Source organism: Danio aesculapii, chromosome 21 (genome assembly GCF_903798145.1).
Source record: "Danio aesculapii chromosome 21, fDanAes4.1, whole genome shotgun sequence".
Lineage (NCBI taxonomy): Eukaryota > Metazoa > Chordata > Actinopteri > Cypriniformes > Danionidae > Danio > Danio aesculapii.
Window position 1 is genome coordinate 20,146,814 of NC_079455.1, and position 16,883 is coordinate 20,163,696.

Here is a 16,883-nt window from a genome sequence, read left to right on the forward strand (position 1 = left end):
AATGTTTGACTGAAACAGTTCGACTGATTCACTGAAATGATCCGACTCTTAAGAACGATTCGCGAAACTTACATTGCTGATTTACAGCCAAAGTCAAGTCTTCTGGGCAGAGAGCTGGAGCACAATTAAAGGCTATATAAACAAACGACAAAATCGTGAACTTTTGAAGCGGTTTGTTCTTGGAGGTGTTGTTTATGAGCGTCGTCTGTTGCTACAACTGAGGCATAAATAGGCTACTGAAGGACGAACGGCTAAGTGAGTGAAGTCAGTTTGAGACTCAATTACATTTTGCAGGAAAACAACAATCATTATGAGTTATGAACAAAACAAAATAATCACACATTTCAATGAAATACTGGTATGCACATGTCTCTGTGTTAAACTTTAAGGCATTATTTTGAAGCAGGTACAAGTCTGGATTCATCAGAATGACAAAAGAAGAGGAAAACCCTGAATGGGTCGGTGGACAAGAATTTTATGACAAATATGATCCAAAGGAGATCTTGGGAAGGTTAGTGTCACTCTGATGAATTTGTGTCTGCAATCTATGACAAAATTAATAGAATAAATTTTCTTCCAGGGGTGTAAGCAGTGTAGTTCGCAGATGTGTGGATAAACGGACTGGTCAGGAATATGCAGTAAAGATCATAGACATCACACCATCAGACAAAATGACACCTCAAGAGATACAAGAAATCCAGCAGGCCACTGTGAAAGAGATCGACATACTTCGAAAAGTGTCTGGACAAAAGAACATAAGTATGACTATCGACTACCCCTCAAAGACTTTCACAACACATACAACAAAATCGAAGGTCATGGCTTTATAGTATAAAATATCTATTTCTTTACAAAAGTAAAAACTGCAGCTGTGATTTTGCAACAACATACAAATGTTGGTTTTGTTTTCCCCTCATAGTTCAACTCAAGGATTGCTTTGAATCAAAGGCCTTCTTCTTTTTGGTATTTGATCTGTAAGTAAACCTTTTCTTCCTTTCATTGCATGGAACCTTCATTTCTGTGCCTCACTATTATTATTATTGACCAAACACATCAAGGACTTGAATTTTAAAAAAAGTCAAAGTAAAAAAGTGCTACATGTTGAAAGTACTTAAATAATAAAAATAAAACACTGTAAAAAAATGTTAAAATTGATGTTAAAAAAACAGCAGCTGTGATTGCTGGAAATTCAAAACTACGATAGCAACGTAAACTAATTTTAAATTTTACGGTAAATTACCAGTTTTTTTTTACACCAATATTTTGAAGTACAAACATCTGCACAACTTAACATTGTTACATAGACAAAAACACAACCATAAGCAGGTTTGGATGAGAAAGTCGTATGGTGAACCAATGCCCATCACAACTTTTCCTACAAGCAAAGAAATGTACTAATTAGGGCTGGGCTATTAATCGATAAGTAATCGAAATTGACATTCATAATCTTAAACCGATCAAATTTTTATAGGCTGTTTTTTCAGGTACTTTTCCTACTGCATGTGGGGTCATGTGACCATGCTCTGTTAAGACTGATTTTTACTTCTGCGTCGAGCGCATGCATATGGTGCAGCACAGCCATCATGCACCTATCAAAAAATGTAACTACACGTCACGATGACACATAGCGCAGGCTTTATGATTGGTTGGTTTGGTAGCGGTGACGAGTGTGGGCGGGGCGTATTAATTTCAGTTGTTCAGCATTGATGTTTAATAAACAATCATAGATAGTAGATAGTGTGTTTCCTTTAATTAGTTTAAAATCAAGTAATTCACCCTTCATTTAAAAATCTCTCACTGGTAATATGTGAGCATATTTACTGTACAAAGCATGTCAGTAAACTGTGAGGCCAAAAAAATTTAATAAATAAATAAAATAATCGTTCATTAATCGTAATTGAGTTAAAACGTTCAATTAATCGAGATTTTGATTTTAGGCCAAATCGCCCAGCCCTAATGTTAATATATAGAAGGTACTCAGTGTCATGCACACACTACTAAACTCCATCATGGTAACACACATACAATTAAAGTAGTCCAATAAACATTATTTATTAACATTAGATGTAACATAAAACTATGATCTGCATAACACAAGAGAATAAACTAAAAGAGCTATAGTAATGTCAACAAAAAAGTGCCATGCAGGGATTTCTTGGAAAGTGAATTCACGGTTATTCCCCGTATAGTCTATATTAAGGAAGCTTACTGTTAAATAAGTTATGAATTATTACCGTAGCATTCTTAAAGTTGAATTCTGGTTTAATATATTTTGTATTTTGAAGACAATTATCATATGCTGTTTGCCTTTGAATGTTTTATATATCAAAAGGTTACATTAAGTGGTAAGTTTTAAAAAAGGTATTAAAATGTAATCTAAAATTAGTTAGAATTTCATCATGTAATTTCTAATCAATAACAATTCTATTTCCAAGTAATTTACCCAAGCTAGGGATCAGAACATTATAGACAGTTTCACTCAAAACTGAAAATTCAGTCATCATTTACTCAACCTTTATGTATTTCTTCTGTTAAACACAAAATAAGATATTTTGATGAAATTTGGAAACCGATAACCTATTCTATAGTGGGTTTTTCCTACTATGAATGTCAGTGGTTACTATTTTGAGCTTTGTTCAAAATATCCTCCTTTGTGCTCAACAGATTTCATAAACTCCAAACACTTTGTCTGAGTACATTTTCAGTTTTATGTGAACTATACCTTTTTTGTTAATGGAACACCTCTAAAAAACAAGTTCTCTCTTAGTTATTTTTTTTGTAGAGCTCAAGTCCAGGCGACTGCTCATACTAACTGTTGTGTTATTCACTAGTGTGCTTCCTATTCAGATTTCCCATGTGTTCCCTGTGGAGATTAGCCTAGCTAGCGCTCTGCAGCATACAGATAAGAGACTGGCTATTCTAAGAGCCACAACAGGCTGATTGCCAAGATTAAACTGTTGCTTTCAAAGCCTGATTCTCCATTCAAAACGTGAGCACAAATCCATCCAAATTCCTTCCCTTGTCCAGCTACTGAGGAGATTTAATTATAGTTTCTTAGAAATTCTGAAATGTGCCAGCTCAGTTTACAGGCCTTGACATTTGCTTCGGTTTGTTTAAATGTGAATGCTCTTTTAACAGGATGAAGAGAGGAGAGCTCTTCGACTACCTCACTGAAAAAGTCACTCTAAGTGAGAAAGAGACACGGTCAGCTTCCTTAAATAAATCTCTCAGCACTTGTAGATGCTTCTTACTGTATTTAAATGATGTAAAACAAACCATGTGCTAAGAAGGGCATTATAATTAGATGGTTGTGAACATCAACAGGGTATCTTGTTTGATGAGTGTAATGTTAGGTCATGGCACATTGCCATGTTCATGAATATCTTTATATTACTATGAACTCTCTTAGTGAAGTTTATTTCTAAAATAATTTCGAGAGGAGCACGTGCTTATAATTGATTGTGGCTTGTCCCGCATTAGCTAATGCATGATCCACCAATCAGATGATTCCTAAATCGCTATAAATAACCAGAGTATCTTACCTTAGCCATCTTCATTTTCAAGAATCCCCCCTTCCACCCCTACTCCTCCACTTTCCTTGACAGGGTGAAACGGAGGCCCAGTGGTTAGCATCATTGCCTCACAGCAAGAATGTCACTGGTTGAAGTCTTTACCTGGCCAAGTTTAGACATTTCTATGCGGAGTTTACATGTTCTCCCCGTGTTTGTATGGGTTTTCCCTGGGCTAACATAAGTAAATTCTAACTAAATTGACACCATAGATGTGGGATTAATCAGCAATATTTCTTTCCATAGTTATTTATAATTTGCATTCACTATTAACAAGCAGGGGAGTTCTCGAGACCTACCTGAGCTCAAACTCCCCTCTCGCACTGCAAACGAGAGGGAGCCCAGGGCTCGAGCATCTCATGAGCTCAGGGCTCTCTCCCGGCACAGCATGCCAAACACGCTTTATAATCAATCATCAGCTAAGTGTGAACTCTTGAATATAGTTTTAAAAATATTATTCAACAAGGATGCATTCATAGAAAGATCAAATATTTAGATTTTTTTTAGTAAATGTTGCATATTTTCCACCAAAATATTAAGCAGCACAATAGTTTTCAGCATTAATAATGTGACAAAGTAATACATTACATTCTCAAATATATTTCAATATAAAACATTTCACAAGAATACTGTTTTTACAGTTTTTAATCAAATAAATGCAACTTTCTTGCATATTAGACATGTGTTTACTTTATATGCAGTTGAAGACCAAATTATTAGCCTTCCTGTAAAATTCTCTTTCTTTTTCAAATATTTTCCTAGTGTTGTTTAACAGAATGATCACACACATATTAACCATAATATTTTTATAACCAATTTATTTTGTCTTTGTCATAGTGACAGTATATAATATTTAGCAAGATACTAGCATCCAGCATAAAGTGCAGTTGCTTAAATAGGTTCATTAGGGTAGGTAAGAAAGTTAGGTTAATTAGGAAAGTCTTTGGACAATAGTGGTTTATTACAGTGGTTCCCAAACTTTTCAGCCCGTGTCCCCCAAAATAGCAATGCCAGTGACTCGCAACCCCCAATATGCTCTGAGGTGGTTATACAAATACAAATCTTGCATGCAACAGCGTGCACACACCAATAGACCCAAGTCTATTTTTCATTTAATTTTGGAGAACGCCAATCAGAGATCATCCTCCATGTTCAGTTGTGGGCTGCGTTTACTGTTAATGTATGTGAGTGCCGTAAAAGTTTAACTTGGTGCCATAAAATCAATCTGTTGCAATCGATGCTGTGTCTTTAATATAACATAATCACCCCAGGGCTCACAACATATCCATGTTGTTGTTTTTTTTAATGTAACTATTAAATACTATTTCTATGTTCTGTGGGTTATGGATACAATATTATAATTCTAATAGTTTAATAAAATGAATTTGATTTTCATTATCATATTTTCATTACCCATCATTGTCCAATGACCCCCCGAGGGGTCCCGAGCCCACTTTGGGAACCGCTGGTTTATTATAGCCAATAATAATAATAAAAACACTTAAGCAGGTTAATAATATTGATCATAGCAGTTTTAATTGTTAAAATTAATATCTATAATATATCTATAAGGGTTAAGGATATACTCAGGAAGTAATTCTAGACTATTCTCTAATGATTTTTGGCATTAACAAAAATATAATTTTTACAATGTGTTTTTGTCTTTCCCCACAAATATACCATCGCAAAGGTCTGGTGTTGTTGTCCATGTTAACATATTGTTCTAAAAACATCAATAAACGTCACTTTGTACAGTAGAGTTACATATTTAATTTCAAATGAAAAAGAACACAAACTATGGGAAACTGTATATCTGTTCAGTCTGCGCATATACAGAATAAATAAAAATTTAAAGTGATATAAAAATACACTTAATGACTTGAATGATTGATTATTAGCATCTCTTCTCACTCTTTGTTAGAAAGATCATTCGAGCTCTTCTGGAGGTGGTTGAGTATCTTCACGCTCACAATATAGTCCATCGTGACCTGAAACCGGAGAACATTCTGTTAGATGATGATGTGAATATCAAACTCACCGACTTTGGTTTCTCCATCCAGATTGAGGACGGACAAAAACTAAATGGTGACTGACTGAGTGAACACTTTAAATATACTAGAGGCATTCAGAAGGAAATGAAAACTACAGGTATCAATGTTTAAAAATGCCTGTCTCTGTTTTCTCCTAGAGGTTTGCGGGACACCGGGTTACTTAGCTCCAGAAATCATAGAGTGCTCAATGGATCCCAAACACTCTGGCTATGGGACTGCTGTTGACCTGTAAGCACCTACAGTAAAGTAAAGAAGAAGAGACTAGTGATGTGCTGTGAGGAACTTGTGATGTCTGTGAGAGACTAGGGCGACCATTTTAAAGTGCATCCCAGTTTGTCAAGTGAACAAGAGAAGCTTACATAGATATACCCTCAACCCCTCCATTTTGGACCGAGGAAGTTAATCTGCTTTATACTCTCTGTCCACTCCAGCACCTGTATGTCCCAGAATGCAATGCGATTGTGACATCACAACAGTGTAGTCCCCGAGTGCTCAGAGATTTAGGGCAGGGGTGCCCAATCCTGTTCCTGGAGATCAACCTACTTGTGGAGTTCAGCTGCAACCTTGATCAAACACACTTACTACTTAGCCTTCGGTCACACTGCACTTTTCGCCCCATAGACTTTCATTCGTACACAATGCGAATGCAACAGACTGGAAACGCAAGCTCATACGACAAGTTTCGCAGTTCGCTTCGTTGTGAAGTTCAAGCTTGGTGAAACTGCGAAATCACATCATGTGATTGCGTGAGACCTATAGAAGATCAAAACATGACCTCTGTAGGCCAATCGCATGCTTTTTTAATGTCTAATAATCTTGTTTAATCCCGCCCCTTTTCACAGCAACGTACAACAGAATTTCGCAAGCATAAACTTTAGTGACCATGGCATTAGTTGGTTTAGTTGTGTTTGATATGGGTTGGAGCTAAATTCTGCAGGAAGGTAGATCTCCATGACTGGGCACCCATAGTTTAGGGCAGTGTTTCTCAACCATGTTCCTGAGGGACCACTAACACTGTATGATTGGATGTCTCCTTTGTCTGTCACACCCATTACAGGTCTTTCAGTCTTTGCTAATGAGCTGATGATTAGAATCAGGTGTGTTTGGTTAAGGAGACATGGGATGCCAAAACAGCCTACTAAGTAGGTGCTACATTTGAATTTAAATGTACTACTCGGCTGTTAGAAAGGTACGTTCTATACAGTATGAATGTGAGCAGTATGAATGTAATTCGGGCGTACTACATCCACCATTTTGTCATGATCTTGTGACCTACCAGTTACATCGCTTCACTCCCATTCATGACTTCTCTCGTGGGGCATCATGGGATAGTGTAGCGTCCATCCAATGCGCACTTCAGAATCTCAATGGAATTAGTAGGTCATCCGGGTACTTCTCGCATACTGGTTTTCAAATTCTATGATTCTGACATACTACTCGGCTCGCATACTGATTTTTAGCGTACTATATATTATGGAAGTATGTGATTTCAAACACATGGTGGTCCTCCAGAAACGTGGTGGAGAAACACTTGTTTAGGGCATTCCATTTAAACCCATTCAGATGTTCTGTGGACACATTCAGTGGACACTTGTGTAATGTAATCAGTGACATACATCCAATGATACAGAGGAAAGTTTGCAAATGAAGGGCATAAAATTGGACTAGTAATGTACTGTGAGAAACTAGTGATGTCTGTGAGAGACTAGTGCACTGGGTTTCATCCGGAAGGACTCATCCCTATGCTCTAATTCCTTTGGAGGGACCCTCAATAGGGATTAGAGCATATAACGATGAGTCCTTCCAAATTGGGTGCAGTTTCTGACACAATTTGCTGGTCAAAAGATATGGCTTGAAGTGTCCATCGGATTTTTCAAACTCCTTTATTCCAAAGGGCCCTCGAAGTGGCCAGTTTTGAGCACTTTGGTTTGAAACAACACTTCAATATGGCGTCCATAATTTTTTGTCTCTTTGAAGTGCCTTTCGGAGAATGATATATCCCATTTGGAATGCACCAGTGATGTCTGTGAGAGACTAGTGATCTCCCGTGAGAGACTATCGATGTCTGTGAAAGTCAAGTAATGTGCTGTGAGAGACTAGCGATGTCCTGTGAGAGACTAGTAAAATTGTACAGAATCTTATTCATGTTAACAAGTGCTATTCTATTAGTTTTCCACACAAAATAGAGGGCAAATTTCGGCCTTCTCTGTAACTACATGAATAGAGACAAGAGGCAGAATAAAATGAATAAAGCTAACTTAGTACATATAACTAAATAAGCATATTTAGTACATGATTTTGATCCTCATAATAACCCTCTTTCGGTCTGCTCTCATCAGCTGGAGCACAGGGGTGATCTTGTACACCCTTTTGGCTGGATCTCCACCATTCTGGCACAGAAAACAAATGCTGATGCTTCGCCTGATTCTTGCAGGACAATACCAGTTCAGCTCACCAGAATGGGATGACCGTTCAGACACAGTCAAAGACTTGGTGTGTATTGTTCATTTTAAATAATCCAATACAAAGTTATGCCAGATAAAAAAACAACACCTTTTTAAACATCTTATTTTCCTTCAAGCAGATTTCTAGACTATTAGTTGTGGATCCACAGAGTCGATACACAGCAACAGAAGCGCTCAGTCACCCCTTCTTCCAACAATATGTGGTTGCGGAAGTTCGCCATTTCAGCCCTTACAGGAAGTTCAAGGTACACAACAGTTTATTCAGATGACCTCAAAAGCACTCTAGTATGATTCTAGTCATTCACTTGTTGTTCTGCAGGTTATTTGTAGGACTGTACTTGCTGCTATGCGCATCTACTGTAATTATCGTCGTGCCAAACCAGTGACCAAGGAAGTGATGCGGAGCGACCCGTACGCCATCAAACCTCTGCGCAAAATGATTGACGCTTGTGCCTTCAAGATCTATGGCCACTGGGTGAAGAAAGGCCAAACGCAGAACAGAGCAGCTTTATTTGAGAACTCTCCAAAAGTCATTCTGCTGTCCATCGCGGCTGAGGAAATGGATTCAGCACAAAGGGCTTGGTGAGGGTTTATCATCGGTTACTAGTGGATACAAGTTACCCTGAGACCATGTTGATAACGGTCCAAAAATATATACCTTTACTGCTAAGATGGCAGTGGGGGGAAATTATTATTCATATTTATTCAAGTAATATTTATTTAATAAATTATTCAGATTGTTTTTGGAATGCTACTTTTTTTGTTGATAATAGATAAGGAAACATTTTTAGGGATAATAACTAATGATAATAATGAATCATTTTTTATATTTGTTTTTAGTAATTAAAAAAAAAGAACAATGCATTGGCATAAATCACTATAAACCTGCGGTCACACTGGGCTTTGTGCGTGCAAAATTCTGTCGTGCGGCGCTGCGAAAAGGGGCGGGATTAAACAAGCTTATTAGATATTTTAAAAAGCGAGCGATTGCTCCATGTTTTAAATTTCTGCCCAGAGAGGTTGTGTTTTGATCCTTGATTGGTCTCACGCAGTCAAGTGATGCGAATTGGCAGGTTAGAGTTCACTAAGCTTGAACTTTGCACTGCAGCAATCAGCGAAACTCGACATGACCCTTCGTTTCCGGTCTGACGCATTCACGTGCGTATGAATGAAAGTCTATGGGAGGAAAAGCCCAATGTGACCGCAGCTTAATACTACTAAACTATTAAGAAGCTAATTAAAATAAATAACAATAGTAATGGAGCATAATACTAATTAATAATATAAATAATAAAGTAAAAATTACAATTAACAACCAATATAATTTAAACTATTTAAAATAACGATTTATTTTATCTTTGCCATGATGACAGTAAATAATATTTGACTAGATATTTTTCAAGACACTTCTATACAGCTTAAAGTGACATTTAAAGGCTTAACTAGGTTAATTAGGTTAACTAGGCAAGTTAGGGTAATAAGGCAAGTTATTGAATAATTATGGTTTGTTCTGTAGACAGTCCAAAAACTATATATATATATATATATATATATATATATATATATATATATATATATATATATATATATATATATATATATATAGCTTAAAGGGGCTAATAATTTTGACCTTAAAATGGTTCATAAAAAATTCAAAACTGTTTTTATTCTAGCCGTCAAAAAACAAATAAGATTTTCTCCAGAAGAAAAAATGTTATCAGACATACTGTGAAAATTTCCTTGCTCTGTTAAACATCATTTGGGAAATTTTTAAAAAAAGAATAAAAAATTCAAAGGGGGGCTTATAATTCTGATCCTGTATATATATATATAAAGAAATTCTACAGCAAAGAAGCAATAAAGAAAGTCTGAAGATTTTAATAAAGAAAACTAAAGAAAACAGCATTAAAAAAACAGATACAACATTAAATTCCAGAATTGTTTTTCTCCACAGGAGAAATGTTCTGTGAATGCACCACAGGCATCATTTATTCATTCATTTTTGTTCGGCTTAGTCTCTGATTTATCAGGGGTCGGAATGAACCGCCACCACTGGCATCATCTAGTCTTGAATATCTGCTTCTTAAAGCTCAGTTCTTTTCTGTTCGGCATTGGAGTTCATAGCACAGCGAAAGCCAAGGTTATCAGAGGCTGAATCTGGTGTGTTTCCCATCCTGCAACAAAAAAACAAAAACATTTTATTTCTCATTATCACTCTTTAGGATGACAGACCACCTTGAGGTGTGGAACTGATAGAAGCAATTTTTAAAAAATAATTAAAAGTCTAATAAGACCTGACTTTGAATAATATCATGAAAACAGTATGACTGACCTAGTGGTGACACGAGCTCTGTGGTTGGCTGATCCGTCGGCTGTGTCGATCCAGGACGCTCCACGCAGCACAAACATGCTCTGAGCTCCAGGAAAACTGGAGGAAGTCCATTCCCACACATTACCCAGCATATCATACAGACCTGAAACAAGATGGCATGTTAATCTTTAGACTGAGATCAATGAGTTATAATACATATAATCTATAAGAAATATAATTATTTAGAGCAGTGTTTCTCAACCACATTTCTGAAGGACCACCAACACTGCATGTTTTGGATATCTCCTTTGTCTGTGATATCCATTAAAGGTCTTTCAGTCTCTGCTAATGAGCTGATGATCTGATTCGGGTGTGTTTGGTTAAGAAGAAATGGAAAATGTGCAGAGCTGGGGGTCCTCCAGGAACATGGTTGAGAAACACTGATTTAGACCATTTGTTTGCAGAAAATGACAATGACAAAAAATTCAATACATAACACACACACACATGTATATATATATATATATATATATATATATATATATATATATATATATATATATATATATATATATATATATATATATATATATATATATATATATATAAATATATATAAGAGTTGTGGTCTCTTACTTTTTTTCCATAGATGTATATATAATATATTACACCCACACACACATTTCCTTTCCAATATTTCAGGCTTTAAATGAAATTTTGAAGACACGTTATCATGTGTTAAAGTGATTTGTTAATTGTATTAATGTGATAATGTAATTTTTTTTATAAAAAACACAAATGAATATTTAACTTAAAATGAATATCAAATCACTCTGAAGTGAACTCATAACTAATTTTCAGTGCTGTATCAAAGTCATTTCAATCGGCGGCCATCTTTGAAACGCCTCTCGGGCTGTATGCTCGGCCATTCTATTTGAATGGGGAAACATCAAATTCTCCAAAACTGCCAAGCTTACGATTAAATTTCATATCGGAATCACCAATAAAATGAAACTCTCGTTAGTTTAATTTCTAAGCGTTCGAATCACACAAAGTCTGCAGAAACTGTCATCTGGTCCGAGCCCCTCCCCCAGAGAATTGTCAGTCTATAATGATTGATGATTGGCTCCTGTACTAGAAGGCGGGTCTTCATTCGCCATATTGATGTTACACTTTTCCCCATTCAAAACTATACAAGTGACATGTCTTTCAAATTCTATAGCCTTTGGCAGTATGTAGTGAATTGACGATCGGGACGGTCAACTTTTTTGCTAATGTTAGTTTGTGTAATACATGTTTAAGTGAATCAAATGTTAATGTTTATTTAAATTGCATCTAATTTATTAATAAAATGTATTAAAGTTTTCAGTGTTTTGTGGGATAGGCTATTCAGTGTATTCTGACCTGATTAGCTTTTTCGGCTTACTTTAGGACAAACTATGCAATATGCATTTAATTTGACGTTACTTTTAGGAAATACGTAGAAACAAACACCTATTAATAATTAAATTATTAACATTATTATTTAAAATACAGATCTGAGTGAATTTATTTCTCAATTTCAAAGGGCTGACCCCTCCACACATCTTGTTTTGATGTCTCTTACGGCGGATCAAGCCTTAATTAGGAGGGTCAATCCATCCCAAACCCCTCTGTAATTCACACCCTGATGTAGTGTGTGTAGTTATTACCACATACCATAGTTATTCTGTGGAGGATATGCAGTTATAGGAGCGACACCATGATAGCCATCTTCAGCAGAGTCCCTATCAGGAAACGGGCCCTTTGAACAAAGATCTTACCATTTACCAAAACACTTACAAATATACACTTGTCCTTCATGCCATGTGCCATATACCTCAACTGACCTGCCACAGGTTAGTCCGGTTCAGCAAGAACTTGTTGCCCCATGGATATGACCTGCCTGCAATAGTATGTAAAATTAAAGTACATAAAATGATGCATGATGACAGTTGTTTGGGCACTGAGGGGCATAAGGCGTTTTTGGCTTGCCTTCTAGTCCTCCACGGGCAGCCATTTCCCACTCTTCCTCAGTTGGCAGTCTCTTCTTCTTCCACTGACAGTAAGCTTGGGCATCATTCCAGCTGACCTGCACCACAGGACAATCCAGTCTGTCCTTGATACCAGAGCCTGGTCCTGCTGGCTGTGCACAACAAATCAGAGATGACAGACAGTCACACACTCACAAAAGCAAATAAAAGAGCACTTTTGGCAGATTTGTTTGATTAAAAGTATTTCTAATGAGACTGAATAAGTGTGAGGACTTATTTGCACATTGGTGAAACAAGTTAAAAGACTACTTAGACCAGATAAAATGTCTACGGTGGTTAATATGAATGCAATAGAGACCAAAGACATTAATTAATACCAAAAACAGCAATAGATGTAACCATAAAAAGGATAGAATGCATAATATATACCTTAAAAGACTTTTATTTTGTATAAAGGTTCCCCCGTTAAGCCAAATATCAAATTCTGACCTTCACTAAAATAAACTAAAAATCTGATATCAAATGAACGGAAAAAAAACAGGCTGGTGTTGTACTTAATGACCTTGTACACTCAACAGCCATTTTATTAGGTACATCCGTCCAACTGCTCGTTAACGCAAATTTCTAATTAGCCAATCACATGGCAGCCACTTAATGCATTTAGGCATGTAGGCATTTTCAAGACGATCTGCTGCAGTTCGAACCGAGCATCAGAATGGGGAAGAAATGTGATTTAAGTGACCTTGAACATCAGAAACTGCTGATCTACTGGGATTTTTATGCACAAACATCTCTAGGGTTTACAGAGAATGGTCCGAAAAGAGAAAATATCCAGTGAGCGGCAGTTCTGTGGGCACAAATGCCTTCTTGATGCCAAAAGTCAGAGGAGAATGGCCAGACAGGTTCGAGCTGATAGAAAGGCATCAGTAACTCAAATAACCACTTGTTACAACCGAGGTATGCAGTAGAGCATTTCTGAACGTAAAACATGTCAAACCTTGAAGCAGATGGGCTACAGCAGCAGAAGACCACACTGGGTGCCACTTCTGTCAGCTAAGAACAGGAAACTGAGGCTACAATTCGCACAGGCTCACCAAAATTAGACAATAGATGATCGGAGAAACGTTGCCTGGTCTGATGAGTCTCAATTTCTACTGCGAAATTAGGATGGTAGGGACAGAATTTGGCATCAACAACATGAAAGCATGCACCAATCCTGCCTTGTATCAACGGTTTAGGCTGCTGCTGGTGGTGTAATGGTGTGGGGTATATTTTCTTGCCCCACTTTGGGCCCATTAGTACCAATTGAGCATTGCGTGAATGCCACAGCCTACCATGCCACCATGAGAACAACAATAGATAATTTACCTCAGATTTTGACAATTTCGGACAGTATTTGGCTTAGGTTGATGACTGTGAATAAAATGGAGCTGAAAAGTAGCCAAACCATAACAATAGAGCATGATATGAAGAGATATAGTATGGAAACATTTACATTATCATAATTAACAATCAACATAATAATGAAACTACAATTTAAAGCTACAAACAAAGTCCCTGATATTACATAACTATGAAAAATAAAAACCCTGGGAACCCTGCTTAAGGTAAGAAAAACTTATTTTTAAGATACCAGAACTAAATAGAACTGTACTATACAAAAGTAAACACAATCAAACAATAATTTAAGAAGTATAATGACAATAACATTTTAATTAATTGAATGCATTACATTAAACTGTATTTATTTTATTTTATTGCAACTCATAAATAAATACCAAGTAAAAAAGAAACCTATAGTGCTCACCCACTAAAATAAATATTTGATGTATATGAAAGTCTACATATAAAGTATAAACTACATCACCTGTCTCCAGAATACTTTTTCAACTGGTAACCACCAAGGCGCAGACTAGGAAATAAGACGACACCAATTTAAGACAACAGAAGTGTTCATAAATACATAGAAAGCATTGTGTGTTATGTATTACAGCTTTTAATCCATACCTCAATCTTCTGAGTGACTTTACTTTTCAGTTCCTCAGATACAAAATCCTGGAACACAAAACTCCAGCCAAATGTTTCAGCCTCTGTTTTATATTTCTGCAGTCTGACGAATTCCCTGGAGTTGTATAAGCTAGAAAAATTAGCAGTGAAAAGGATAATGTGTACTAGTTCTTGAGGTGAAGCTGGAGATTACCTGAAGTTAGAGTTGGTGACAGGATATTTGTCCATCTTGAATGGCTGGAGAGTCACAGCACGTGTTGGTGATTCTCCATCTCTCCCATCAGCAGCACTTGTTCCCATTACCATCTTCCCACCAGGAATAAACACCATCTCATCATCTGACAGAACAATTTATTGATATTTACAAAATACTTACTTGCAAAAACATTTCCACTCGATTTTCATTCAGTTTTCCTCAGCTTTTCCTCATTCATGCCCCAAGAACTGAATAAAACTACTATTATAAACAGATAACACTGTTTTGTTTGTAATTAGATGCCTCAGTAAAACGTCTAGGCGATTATTCACATTGTTTCATTTAATTTGGTATTTAAATGTATTCTAGGTATATATTTTACACTTCTCCTGGTTTCAGGGTTGTTATTTATTAATCTTATGTCATAATCTGCATGAAAGTAACCACCATCCCAACTGAAAAATCCAGCTTAAACCAGGCAAGGCTGGTTGGCTGGTTTTAGCTGGTTGACCAGCCTGGTTTTAGAGGGGTTTTGGCCATTTCCAGGCTGGTTTCCAGCCATTTCCAACCTGGTCTTAGCTGGTCAGGCTGGAAATGACCAGCCAAAACCAGCTATGTCCATCTTAAACCAGGCTGGTCAAGCTGGTTTTAGCTGGATTTAGCTGGTCATTTCCCAGCCTGACCAGCTAAGACCAGGCTGGAAAAGGCTGGTAACCAGCCTGGAAATGGCCAAAACCCCTCTAAAACCAGGCTGGTCAACCAGCTAAAACCAGCCAACCAGCCTAGGCTGGTTTAAGCTAGATTTTTTTTAGCAGGGATTTCAAAAGATCGTCACAATTTCCCCTTTTAAGATCCTATTTGTTCAACACATTAGTGGAAAGCTTAAAAATGTGAGACGTGATGCTTGAAATAACAGAAATTAAAGTAAATATCTTGAGTTGCAATCTTGTGTATTTACAATAAGTTACACAAAATGTCATTAATTGTTTTCCACCATTATTAAGATTGAGATAAAGTTGGCTTTATATTAGCACATTCGTTCAGTGACAACTTGTGACATGTTCCCTTTATTGTTTACCATGGTACTCTGAATAATACGTAGCTTTATTATGTTCCTATGTTTACAAAAGAAAATAATGGAGCACAGAACAGGAGAATTCTTACCTGCTGCACACGACACTGTGCACAATAAAATGAGGTAAAACATCTCCCAAATAATCATCTTCATTAAAAAATAAAGCGTTAACAGATGCGAGGTTTGATTTATTTCATTGGAAGTTTTATAAAAGCATACAAACGATCAACTGGATATCAAAATAGTCTGTATGAACGCCAACAGAACAGAGCAAACTTCAGTTCAGTTTCTTCTACGCGTCACCGAGACTCGTCTGAAGAGTCCATCGCCATCTGTTGGTTTGGAGAAAGACGATATAAGCATATTTCACATACAAACTTGCATATTCTTTTGTGTAAGAGAACGTCCATGTGCACCTCAGTTATTCAGCGTTAAAGTCCATGTATTGTTTTGCTGCTATTTATGTAAGTAGCCATCCTTTTTCTCATTTAATCAACAAATCCTACTATCGTTGTAATACTCAGAAGCTGCTGCTGAATTTGTGCTTTGTATTAATAGTTTAATAATTTTATTGTTGATGATGTGTTATCATCACTTTGTATATCTAGGAACACAGCTGACCGTGTTCATCTTAGCATAATCCAGTATGATATATATGATTTTTAACCTTAAGTACACTTATTTTATTTTGTGGTAGTACTATCATGTCATCTTATTCAATCTACTGGTAATTGTTTGCCTTTAAGCAGATACCTAATATTCTGAACATCTGAGTGTTTATTTAGGGACCATACAACATATAGGCAGTGTAATAATGTAAACAAATTTTAAAAATGCAGCCCCACAAACAATTTTATGTTTAATAGACATCTAAACGTAGACAGCTTGGCCAAAAACAAAGTTAAACATGGGGTGTCCGTGAAAATCAAATAAACATCTAAGAATAGCCCAAAACTAGACTAGCCATCAAATAAGACTGATTAGATTCTATATGTGTAGTCATTCATTTCTGTTTATTTGATAACTAGTCTAGTTTTGGCCTATTCATAGATGTCTATTAGATTTTCACTGACAGCACAAATTTAGCCTTGTTTTAGCCACGACAACAGTGTTTAGATGTATAATAGACATCTATTAGACATCTTTAAAAAAACAAAATGCTTGCTGGGAGGCTACTTTGAAATAGATTACATTCAT

General features: G+C 36.4%; 2 protein-coding genes across 4 annotated transcripts; one reads left to right on the plus strand and one right to left on the minus strand.

The window, feature by feature from the left end:
* The first annotated feature begins 61 nt into the window (after positions 1-61).
* Positions 62-8,827, plus strand: phkg1b (phosphorylase kinase, gamma 1b (muscle)). 3 transcript variants are annotated; one of them, XM_056446030.1, is made up of 10 exons: positions 62-255; positions 390-511; positions 581-759; positions 920-974; positions 3,139-3,204; positions 5,491-5,654; positions 5,758-5,848; positions 7,960-8,113; positions 8,205-8,330; positions 8,405-8,827. In XM_056446030.1, exons 2-10 carry the CDS (start codon positions 429-431, stop codon positions 8,669-8,671), a joined length of 1,185 nt encoding a protein of 394 aa, XP_056302005.1. In that variant the 5' UTR covers positions 62-255; positions 390-428; the 3' UTR covers positions 8,672-8,827. The 3 variants fall into 3 exon arrangements, with proteins under 3 accessions (XP_056302005.1, XP_056302003.1, XP_056302004.1); XM_056446028.1 differs by having other exon boundaries at positions 404-511; XM_056446029.1 differs by having other exon boundaries at positions 407-511.
* Positions 8,828-9,947: 1,120 nt separating this feature from the next.
* Positions 9,948-15,955, minus strand: sumf2 (sulfatase modifying factor 2). The gene is made up of 9 exons (XM_056446031.1): positions 15,776-15,955; positions 14,609-14,753; positions 14,416-14,530; positions 14,276-14,320; positions 12,410-12,560; positions 12,265-12,320; positions 12,095-12,179; positions 10,418-10,559; positions 9,948-10,259 (listed from the first exon to the last, which is right to left on the minus strand). Exons 1-9 carry the CDS (start codon positions 15,837-15,839, stop codon positions 10,169-10,171), a joined length of 894 nt encoding a protein of 297 aa, XP_056302006.1. The 5' UTR covers positions 15,840-15,955; the 3' UTR covers positions 9,948-10,168.
* Between the last annotated feature and the right edge of the window lie 928 nt (positions 15,956-16,883).

What these genes read in the sequence shown, in the direction of transcription:
- phkg1b (XM_056446030.1), top strand. Translation starts at nt 429, where the DNA reads ATGACAAAAGAAGAGGAAAACCCTGAATGGGTCGGTGGACAAGAATTT. An exon ending in TTCTTTTTGGTATTTGATCT is followed by an intron (nt 975 to 3,138) that starts GTAAGTAAACCT and finishes CTCTTTTAACAG; the next exon opens with GATGAAGAGAGGAGAGCTCT. An exon ending in TATGGGACTGCTGTTGACCT is followed by an intron (nt 5,849 to 7,959) that starts GTAAGCACCTAC and finishes TGCTCTCATCAG; the next exon opens with CTGGAGCACAGGGGTGATCT.
- sumf2 (XM_056446031.1), bottom strand. Translation starts at nt 15,839, where the DNA reads ATGAAGATGATTATTTGGGAGATGTTTTACCTCATTTTATTGTGCACA. An exon ending in TGCCCGTGGAGGACTAGAAG is followed by an intron (nt 12,321 to 12,409) that starts GCAAGCCAAAAA and finishes ATACTATTGCAG; the next exon opens with GCAGGTCATATCCATGGGGC. An exon ending in TCCTCCACAGAATAACTATG is followed by an intron (nt 10,560 to 12,094) that starts GTATGTGGTAAT and finishes ATCTTGTTTCAG; the next exon opens with GTCTGTATGATATGCTGGGT.